Here is an 11,546-nt window from a genome sequence, read left to right as displayed (position 1 = left end):
TTTAGTTCAGGATCCTCATTTAGTTGTGTGTGGGAATGATGGCATGCATATAAATGTGTAGGGTAGGAAGAACAACACTCATCAAACCAACCACTGCATGACCACACTGCTTCTCTGCAACTGGTGTCTCTCTCCTCATTCCAGCTCCGTCATATCACATGCCTTGATAGATTAGCACCTGAGAAGCTTAAATGATGACCCGGATCTGATCTGACGTAATCATGCAAACAAAGAAAACGGCTCAAGACTCAACGTCAATGATTTTATTGTCAGCGTCTTTTTTACATTACAGTTCGTTAGTGGTGGGGCCCGCCCCCAGCCGGCCGGCCATGATTGTGGCTGGGAACTGGGCATTGGTGGACGGGTCACAGAGGTGGGGGGGACCGGTGCCAGAATAAGGGCAATCTCACTTGCTTGTAAGTCAGAAGTTTTGAGCCTGTCCATAACCACCTCCTGTACCCCAACTCAAGGTTATTGAAAGCATGATCACTGTGGGGTCAGAGGTCACTGAATGAAGCCCGTGTATTGCTGGTGTGTCAAATTACATCCGCCAATGTGATTTTGAGTGCACCCATTGCCTACTAATTAGATGTTTTTGCCTGTGGTCTTCTTGTATGGCAGGGGATTTGATAATGCTTAAAGCATTTGCAAGTATGTACAATGTGTTCTATACTTTTGTTCCTATGGAAGAAAAAAGGGCAGGACCAACGGCACCCTAGAGAGTATCAGTGCTCGGCAAAGGTAGAACCAGACCCCACGTGTGAGGGGAAACCCCCAGAGGCGTCACGTACACTCACATGCTGAGCATCCACTACTGAGGTGTGAGGTTTCTTATTGGCTACTGTGGCAGAAGCCACACGGGCATCACTCTCCCAGGCACTGCTCATCAGAGAGGAGCTGACATGCCACTCCTATTCTGGGGGGACTCACACCAAGAGAACCCCAAAGCCAGTGTAATGGGCATGAGGGGGAGATCTTGTAAATACTGGCAACATCAGAGCAACAGAAAGCTAGGCGATGGGAAGTATGGCTGCAAGTTGCATGGCTATCTGAGTGTGGCGAATTGCATATCTTGAACAGTTGGCATCCAAGCCTTGCACACTGGATGGCACTTGTTTCTTTGGCGACCGAATCAAAAACGATACAAGACCATCAGAGAAATCGAACAGCTCGTAACAGCAAGGTTGAGAAGTTGCAGCCGGTAGCAGGAGATTTTAGGTACAGATTTACTAGCCATTTGGCAAAGCCCTGAAAGGCCACAGAAAGAACATTGGACCCAGGGGTGAAACTAAACCCCTCTGACTATCCTGAAAGGCCATCTTGCCTTTTCCAGTAGGACAGCACGAACAGGTTCTCGTTTTGGGAAGCAAAAATACCTTTTAGTCATATCAAAAGTTGTCAATGTGGGAATTGGCATAACCAACAAAGTGTTGCAGCGTATATGGGTTTTGCTGGACATTCCCTTGGTTCCGTGCCGGGTGAGCGCGACTGGCTCTCACGCTAGTTCCGTTGCTCCCAACATTATGTTTTTGTACCCATTTTCACATCTCTGCTGCACCCCTTCCCAGAAATCTATGTGCCCCAGTGAAGGGGTCTACAACCTGCAGCTTTCTAGATGCTTTTGCCTATGATTCCCATGATCCTTCATCCATGACAATGCTGGGCGGGGCTGATGGGAGTTGTAGTCCGAAACATCTGGAAAACCAAAGGTTGCGGACCGTAGCCCCAAGCATCAGGGAACGATCCACATCTGCCCTTTCCAAGATATTTTAGCAATTATGACTTATTTGCCCGCCGCAGGATGAAGGGCAGGCATAGACAGGAGCACTGGCATAACGTACAGGGCTGCTGTGGTCTGTAGTGGCCCTTTGACAGTTCTTAAGCAGTGCCCCTCCAGGTAGACACATTGCAGGTTCACTTGCATACATTTCTCCCGACGAGCTAGGAACGAGAAAGGGAGTTCTGTTGCTTGCATGTGGTAAGAATTGTTTGAGCTGGGTCCAGTCTGAGGCCAGCTAGCTACTGCATACTACGGGAAAGACAATAATGAGCAGTTTAGGCGGGGCAAATGGATGGAAGGGAGCCTGGTTCAGATTTGTACGACTACGACCCCAATGTTCTCTCACCATTGATTGGGTTGGGTGGCTAGAGTTCATGAAAGTGGTTGACCAAAACATCTGGAGACCCAAAGGTTGAAGGCCCCTATTCTAAGAAGAACCCCCGCAGTTGGATCCCAATAACTGGACTGTGAACAGCCGGAAAATGCTGACACTGTCCCCATGGTTTAGCTTCCAGTGACATGATACAGGGAACATCAGTTGTAGAGACTTAATAAAGAAGCCTTATTTTCACACTTGGACAGGTAGCAGTGCACTGCTGTAGGCCTCCTCCTCACTGTCCAAGACCACCCAAGCTTCATGTGCCCTAAAATAAGCCCCTGACCTGCGGCCCACTTCCAATTCTGTGTTCATTTATGTAGATTCACAGTTGCTTGCAATGACTGCGGTTTGGCTCCTCCCATTTATTCCATTTTTTTTTTTTAATGGTCAGATGTTAATTTATCGACTATGTAAGCTTAAAATCACAGGGGCGGAGTCCAGTTATTATTGCTGAGTGCGGGTGGAATGACTCCGGGACTCTCTCCGTCCGCCGGGGCGCCCTCCTTACAGATGGAGTATTGGTACGGGCTTCAAGCCACCTCTGCTGGTATAAATGGGTCCTTCTGGAGTGAGGGGCACATAGCGGCAGCGCGTGGCGCGTGCCCCGCAGTGGCCACATTCCAATACCCATGGCCATGTCTAGCCTCATAATTTCTCCCAGCTCAGCGTCGGCAGCCACGGCGCCGCTGGAACATAATAAACACTGATTCAAAAGCTTGCAAACCTTACACTGAGCTTCTAAGCACTAGACTGGTTGCTTTTTCGCTATTACTGTACAAACGCATAAAAGAAATGCAACTATTTAAATTGGAAATCCCAAAAGAGAATTAGCCATATTTCACAATCTGGGAGACAATAGTGCAAATCGATGAAATGGTGGTCCTAGAAATAAATAAAGGGGGTGGCTAACAGCACAAGTGTGAGTGTGGACCTGTCAGCTGCTTGAGGGGGCTTCACAGTTCATGTCATACAAGGAGCCTTGAAATAGGCTGGGAATTGCCCCTCGCTCTCAGGTCACTCTGGGGCAGCAAGTTCCGGGTCATGAAATCAATGCTGGCTCTGCCCATCACTCACCCCAGTATATCATTTATCACCATTAATAACATGTATCCCAGTAACGAGTAATAGCGTGTGCCTGATCCCAAGAAGAACGCAGCGCGTTGCGTTAGGTCGCCATCTACACGTTCCACCAAACCTTCAGGGCCACACGCCACATCCTGGCCATCTCGCGGCCAAGTGGGCCATGCAGCCTTTCACATCGACTGACCATACCCATTCCCGAAGATGGAGCGGGCAGCACTGCTCTCCAACTCAACAGCGTGAAACCGCGTAAGCTGGTCACCAGACATCGGGTCTTCCCTGGTGCCCTGCCATACATTCACATGCCCAGCTGGATGGCACAATATGTTCCCCGTCATTCACTGATCAGGAATGGCTTGGCACGACAGTTTGGCACAGAGATAAGGTACTGGCGGTGATGGGGTGTAAATGAATGGCCCTATTCTACGTGTCCTTACGCCCAAGAATCACATTGGCAATAGTTGGCAATGCTCCCTAGACCCACAGAACATCACGAGGGAATGCAAGCCGGTTCTCACCACCCGTGGCACAACTACAGGCACAGAAGCAAGCATCCGACACCTGCAGTGACTCGTTATCAACCTCCTGAAATAAATGAATGAAGATACACAGAAAAAACCCAGGATGCAAAATCCAGTTAATACTGCGGCATGAAAAGCAATGGCACGAAGGCCACTTCAAGCAAGAGCCGCCACATCTGATTCTATGATGGACAGGCGATTTGCGTCCCTGGATAGATGCTGGGACACAGAGCTCCAACCTCATCCAACCCCACACTCCGGGCAGGGAGAGCACTGAAAGCTCCATTTCTACAAAGTGGCTTGCTTGCTTTCTGTCTTACTCCATTCCTTGGACACCTACGGCAAGTCAAAAAGTAGGGCTTGGCGTCTACATCTAGCGATATTTCCATCTATGGCACCACCAGTCACCCACTATTCTGGGTCCTTCCCTCAAGCTCAGCCAGGCCCAAGGGGGTATCTCCCTGTTGCAGACAGGAGCTTCAGCTGCCCACCATCGACCTCATTCTCTCAGTTCTCAATGCCTGGCCCTGGTCATATCTAAGCAGCCAGGCTCTGAAGCTTCCCAGCTGAAAGTGGCAGAACGCTAGCATAAATAAACAAAACTTCTGGTGTCTCCATCTTTACCTCACACCTTGGCAGGCGGCAACAACCCCATTGCCTACTGGTTAAAGATTGTGCCAGCTTAACAGTCTGACATTTGAGGACTCCCAACGCTGTCCTGATCAACCCGAAAAACACCTGACGCACTAGTAGTGTGTGTGTACTAGAGGGTAGTAGTTCAGATTGCTCTTGAGTTTGGTAACCCCAGTACTCATGCCATCTATTGCTAATATCCATTACCGGCCGCCAGCTATATCCCTCTCCCCACTCCCCCCCAACCCCCCACTCCCGTCTGCCCCCTCCTCCGGGTCTCAGTCAAAAGGTTGGAAGCCTTTAGACAGCTTCGTCCCCTGAATAAATAAACTTTTTTATACATAAGTTATGAGTTAGTAAAAATACACTCACTTTAGAGGTGTGCATTGTAAAATGAATATCAACACAAGAAGGTTGTCATCTATGCACGTTGTGTGTGAACTGTGTGGCCGCTTTCACCGTGGAACCCCTTTTAGTGTCTCTCTTACCCCCCAGCGTGAGAGACCTTATTCTGCACCGGCCACTCAATGAGCAGTACTCGCCGTGCCAGTGAAAGCAGTTGGCGGGGGCGTAGGCCCGGATGGGTTAGTAGCGATGGTCATGGCACCCACCGGGATGAAGGCTCAGTCCAGGTTACATTCAATTCAGTAGTGGCGCCAGTCAATCGCTCGGGTGGTTTCCACCGCCAGGGACTGCCGTGCAGTAGAAAAAAATAAAGCACACATATCAGATACATCTTTGTAGCGAAACGCAGATGACAACAAATGTAAACAATAATTCAAACAAACCTGTGTGTAAAATTCGACAAACATCTGCCCTCTACCCCATCCCTCCTCCTCCTTCCTCTGCCTTTGCAAAGTTATCGCTCAAGTGCACGGAGGCGCCTCTCTTTGGGTTTGGCACCCAGGGTCAGGGCTTCCCACGCACTTTTTAAGGTCCTTGCTCTGGGCCTGCTCGCGCATGGCGGCCTATACAGTGGAGCCACGCGCATGCGCAATGCCTAGGCACTGCAGCCACGCGCATGCGCAATGGCCAGGGAGCGGAATGGAGACAGGTTTCTAGTAGCTTTCCACCCAGGACCCGGACGTTCGCGTAGTCCCAGTTCTCCGCAGAGACTGCTCCTTGATTGCCAAACCTGGGATCAAGCTTAGCAGAGCAGTCTGCAAAATAAGCAAACCAGGGCTCAACCCTCACAGTATCATATGGTGCAGAGACTACCATAACACAATTGAATTATTCATTAACACAGAGTTTCTGCGTCCCTCGGAGTTTGGACAGCACATGATCAGTGGGGTCTCCAGGAATATGGGTGCGGAGTCCACCACATCAGACTAGTGAGGGATTGGCTGCAAGGGGAGACGGCACGCTGACTGGCTGGGGCACCCGCTGTCCTTCGACGTTACTCTCCCCTGTATTTTGCACAATTGTGACGTGGGAGCCCAGAGCCATTGCGCCATCGTATTTGGCTTGATTTGGCATGAGGAGGGGGAGCACTTGTAAAGAACCAGACCTAGGCAGGGGGTAAAGGGGCTCAGCGCAGATACCATGTAGCTCCGTTTTAAGAAAAAAAAAAAAAGTACAATAAACAAAAAAACAAAAAGGACCTTAAACGCAGGGATGCCACAATGGCATGATCACAAAGGAACATGATTTAAGACAAAACTATACAATTAATAGCAATTCCGCCCCCACTGGGTGTTCCATCGAAGACCAATTTGATTGGCCTTCGCATCCCAGCCATACCACGCAGCTGGGAGCGCATCACATGACTGTGGATCCTCCTCCTTCCCATAGGACTCCCCACGCGCCTCCACACAGGTAGGCCCCTCTGCTGCGGAATGTTGGTAACTGGAGAGGCTGCGCGCCCTCGCTCTCTTTCCAATCCCCCATATTTGGTATCATTTTGGCAAGAGCACCGCACACACAGGGCGCGTACAGGGCATAGGGGCACGTACAGGGCATAGGGGTAGGAAGCTTAATTTCTCTGTACATATTCTACACGATTTCTAAAAATAAAAAAAAAACCTGCGGATAACAAATAAAAGAAATAAAGTGCGGCTGCGGAGCGGGGTGTGTTGGGGTACAATGGGACATCTCCCTGTACGTGGATTCATGTCTTGAGGGGACGGGAAAGCAGTTGGACATTGTGAGCCCTTTCTGAGTGCAGCCTGGCTTCCATGGCACCCAGCCTTCCCCCATGCATACCTCTAATTAAGGCTTCAGCCCTTAAGCAGCCCGGTTCACCCTGCAAACCCCCACAACCTACCACAAGGTTCAAGCACTTGGGGTGTGGGATGGGACAGAACGGCACAACCCAGCAGAGCAACAACTGAAACCATGCAGAAACACTTCACAAAGCCATTTGCTCCCATTAAACTTGTGGTTCCTCCTCCGGAACCATGACTTGTAGTCAAACCAGGGCTGGTGGGTCTACGAGGGCAAAGGCTGCAGACCATGTCCAAGCACGTGCCAAGTGGCATGCCTCGACAGGATGCTCAGTCGACTCTACGGTCAAGGACGCCATTTTGCAGAGAGGGTCTTCACACAATAGCAAACCCAGCACAGTTCACAAGAGGAGATTCAAAGCAGAGAAAAGACCTTCATATTTCTGAAACCCACCCACCTCCAGGAGCCAAGGGCCGGCAGCCACGCCACGGACATGTGTTTAGTGCAGGGCTACCTTATGGACCCAACTCAGAATTGATGCTGAGAAGTAGCAGGCTCCAGTGTGAATATTAAAGAGGAAGGCCTGCACACAATTCTGTGAAGGAACACATTCCACATTTGGTAGCAACATTCCCTGCATATGTCATCCCCATTTCTTTCTACGCTAGCGTGGTGTGGGAATAGACGTATCACCACGCAGCACTGGTAGAACAACCGACTCGCAGACAGGCCAAGTATGATTTCCAGGGACACACTGTGCATTCTCACGATTTGTGTGGTAGACTCCCTAAAGCAGCCCCCCACATTTTGCACTTTCTCCCTTATTTAAAAAGAGAAAATCTGTTCAGCGGGAAATTCCCCTCAACTGTTCTATAGACGTGCTATCTGAGGCGGTGGAATCTGAGGCGGTGGAATCTGAGGCGGTGGAATCTGAGGCGGTGGATTCTGAGGCTGCATTGAGAGTCTTCATTGCCACACAAGTACAGATTGACACCAACCTGTATGGGTCCATGTCCCAAGAGGAGTGCCTAGGTATGAACGTCTCATTCTCAAGGACCGATCCTCTCGCTGTCTCTTATGTGACGGCTCCGTCCGACTTTGGCACAAAAACCATATGGTTGTAGGGGAATCCAACCAACATCCCTAGCATAGTTTCTGCTACACCATTACGGCACTGCTGAGGCCACCACGCGCCTGGTCTCCATTGAAGATATGCATGCTTGATGCCGATCAAGTGTGCTGGCAGCCCCAAGGAATCGCCTCCGGTTTCTTTGCATCTCCGGTGTGACCACCACAGCCGCACCGTTAGGAGCTGGTGTGCCGTATCTGACGCTGCGGCTACATGCACCCTGTGCAATACTGAAACCTAGCTCATGCCCAATGATACGAGGAACGGGCAAGGAGTGCCCTCCTTCTTGCCTGCCATACTATATCACAGCCTGCTTGCAAGTGAGCTTCCTCACATGTCTGCGTGCCAACTACAGTGGGCATATTGCACATGATGGCTCTTGTAGTGTGTCCTGCACAATTGCTGGCTTGTGCAACGTTGCTATGTCAAAGAGGAAAAACACACTAGTAAAACAAAGAGCCCTGGCCAAGCTTACCAAGTATAACTGTGGCTGGGGTTAATGTGCTCATACAGATGGTGCTGTTTTTAACAATGCAGTGCATGGGATACACATGTGCATGCTTTGGCTGCACAATGGCAAGACTGCAAGACTGCAAGCATGGAAAGAGGTTGCATTCTATACAAACATAGCTGATCGGTTGAATAAGTCTGACACTTCCACCCTACAGAGAATTTCTGTTGGCTGAACATGTGTTCTTTACACGCATAAATCATGAGCTGCTTTGTGTTGGAGGGCGTTGCCGTGTCTGCGCATTCACCTGTCCCTCCAATGAAAGCCTGAGATGCATAATGGACAGATTTAATGTGCTGGGAATAGGGTAGATCTTGGTGCAGCTCACAAGCTACCTTGTAAAGTTTGGCGATGCGTCTCACAAGCTACCTTGTAAAGTCTGCGAATGCAGCTCACAAGCTACTTTGCAGAGTCTTGGACAGAAACTCACAAGCTACCTTGTAAAGCCTGCGAATGCAGCTCACAAGCTACTTTGCAGAGTCTTGGACAGCAACTCACAAGCTACCTTGTAAAGTCTGGGGGTGCAGCACACAAGCTACCTTGTAAAGTCTACGGATGCAGCTCACAAGAAACCTTGTAATGTTTTGGGATGCACAACGCAAGCTACCTTGTAATGTTTTGAGATGCTGCTCGCAAGCTACCATGTAGAGTCTTGGGAAGCAGCTCACAAGCTACCTTGTAATGTTTTGGGATGCAGCTCGCAAGCTATATTGTAATATTTTGGGATGCCGCTCACAAGCTACCTTGCAAAGTCTGGAGATGCAGCTCACAAGCTACCTAGTAAAGTCTGGAGATGCAGCTCACAAGCTACCTTGTAAAGTCTGGGGATGCAGCCCACAAACTACCTTGTAAAGTCTGGGGATGCAGCTCACAAGCTACCTTGTAAAGTCTGGGGATGCAGCTCACAAGCTACCTTGTAAAGTCTGGGGATGCAGCTCACAAGCTACCTTGTAATGTTTTGGGATGCAGCCCACAAACTACCTTGTAAAGTCTGGGGATGCAGCTCACAAGCTACCTTGTAAAGTCTGGGGGTGCAGCTCACAAGCTACCTTGTAAAGTCTGGGGGTGCAGCTCACAAGCTACCTTGTAATGTTTTGGGATGCAGCTCACAAGCTACCTTGTAGAGTCTTGGGAAGAAGCTCACAAGCTACATTGTAAAGTCTTGGGATGCCAACTGGCAAGAATTTTCAAGCTGACAAATGGGGCACTGTTTTGTACATAGCGCGTCCATTGCCCCACTATGTGGTCCTAGCCAAGCATATTCCAGACCTGAACAGGATATAGTGCAATATTGATACTTTAAAAATGCCAACCCTAAACTTCCTGCCACTGTCCACTCTGCTCATTGGCAGCCGTTATCGTACCACCTCTCGGCTCTAGTTTGCTACCCCACATCCTGAGTGATACGTTCCAACCCCAGCAGAGTGTTTGTGCATCTGGAGGAAAATTAGCTTATTTTCACATCCAAGACATGGCTGCTGCCGAAGGCTCCTCCCAAATTTGGCAAGCCGGGCTGCGGAGCTGTTTGAATGAGGGTCTCTGTACTCTATAGGGATTGATATCAGGGCCAGCAGAAGGGTTGGAGGCTGCATCTATACACACTGGTAGATGGAAGGTACAAGAAGCCCCCCCCAACGCTCCCCCTCCCCAGAAGGTTCTGGAAAGGAGGAGATTCCGCAACTCCTTTTTAGTTCTGATTAAGGAGACCTGCAAAGCCTGCAGTCCCACTTGGAAACAATAAAAAAAGGAGACGGCAAAGGCGCATCCTCAGACCCCCTCAAGGAGGACAATCGCATAGGTTCCTCAACCATCGTAATCCTCATATCGTTAATGAGGATCGGGACAGAGAAGAACACAGCCATGCTATTAGTCACTGAGATAATAGCATGGCAGATTCCACACTATAGTTTCACCAGGCAATGAGCTGTTTCGAAGCCCATTTGCATTTGGCCACCAGCTATTCGCTAGGAGTGGTAGTGGGCGTGCACGCTAACAGACCTTTGCTCTGTTGACAACCAGTACAAACAACATGACCTCAAAGTAGTGTTTCTGGAAAGGTACCAGATTCTTTTGGTAATCACTTGTTGGGCCCTACCCTTAGGGTCTAGACAAAGCATGGTAAGGGATCTCGCTGCTGTGTTTCTAACACCGCTGTTGCCCTTTCCCCCTGGAGTGTATGGAAAAATGAATGTTATACCAAACAGCGCCGTGAACACAATGGAATAAAGCAACAATACATTCGCGTTTCCGGGACTGGCTGGGCCCGATGGCCGTGAGTCTTTTCAGCCACCCGGCAATGGTGAATTGAGCAGTACACTTTGACACAGATGGAATTATGGCTAAGCCTTCCTTGGAGCAAGTCAATGAGGGCCTGTAAAGCAACTGGCTCTGTCAGCGGTCGTACACCACTTCCTGGCGCGTCAGATCTCTGGAGGGCCGAGGGAAATCTTTGCACACAATTTCCATTAAATAAAAATCCATCCTTTCCTTCGAGAAAAGGCTAGTCTTTGTTTTGTTCATCATCCAATCGTACATTCTGTTCAATCACCGCCGACTGTTCTACTCATCGATTGGCTTGTGTCATGCAATCGTCCGTAGCGTTGCTTAGCAACATTTGCAAATGAAAGGGCCCATCTCCAAAGAACATTTGTTTGAGGGTTCCCTGTGCATTTTGAAAGTTGTACTTTCTTCTTTTCAGTAATTCTTCCTTTTCCTTTTGTTTGGCCCAAGCAGCGCTACCGCTTTTCGGGCTTTATCACATATGTCTCTTTCTCAATTTTGGGAAAGTATTTTTAAAGGTTCTTTTGTTTGGACTGAGTTGGCTGACCTCCATCGCGACTTTGGAGTGGGCTTTGCATGGCTCCCCCATCTCTCCGGCTACTGGAGGTACCGGTAAGCCTTAAAGCAGTGGTTTCCTGAATCGGCCACGACCACCTGTCCGTCAGAGGTTAGCGCAAGCCCCTGGGGACCGTAGAGAGGATCTGCCATTGTGTTGATGTAGGAGAGGAAGGATCCTGAGCTATCGAACACCTGTGAGGGAGAAAGAAGAGCAAGATGTCAGTGCTGTTCCCATCTGGCAGGCATGCTCAGTGTTACCATAACCAGCCAAGACAGCCATCATTTCAATCTAAAGGTCCTTAAACACCCCAAACAAAGTGCTTGTATATTGCAGCTTTCTCATACCAAGATGACCCATCATCATGTAGCTAATGTGGTTTCTCAAGCTCTGCAGGACTTTAATTTGCCCTCACAAAGATGGTGCCAAAGATCTGACAAATGACAGACTACATGCATCAGACCCTCACAAAGATGGCGCCCAAGATCTGACAAATGACAAACGACATGGA

The 11,546-nt window shown here is 49.4% G+C and overlaps 1 protein-coding gene across 3 annotated transcripts in view; it reads right to left on the bottom strand.

Moving 5' to 3' along the window:
* Positions 1–248: 248 nt before the first annotated feature.
* Positions 249–11,546, bottom strand: part of TRIM3 (tripartite motif containing 3) — a 551,630-nt gene continuing 540,332 nt past the window's right edge. For all 3 annotated transcript variants that reach the window (XM_069640490.1, XM_069640489.1, XM_069640491.1), the window contains exon 12: positions 249–11,229. In XM_069640490.1, coding sequence (XP_069496591.1) covers positions 11,077–11,229 — 153 coding nt within the window. In that variant the 3' untranslated portion in view covers positions 249–11,076. The remainder of the gene's footprint in view (positions 11,230–11,546) is intronic.

This window comes from Ambystoma mexicanum, chromosome 7q (genome assembly GCF_040938575.1).
Source record: "Ambystoma mexicanum isolate Mex_15411 chromosome 7q, UKY_AmexF1_1, whole genome shotgun sequence".
Taxonomy (NCBI): domain Eukaryota; kingdom Metazoa; phylum Chordata; class Amphibia; order Caudata; family Ambystomatidae; genus Ambystoma; species Ambystoma mexicanum.
Note: the sequence above shows the minus strand (reverse complement) of the source record. Positions and strands in the feature narration are given on the sequence as shown.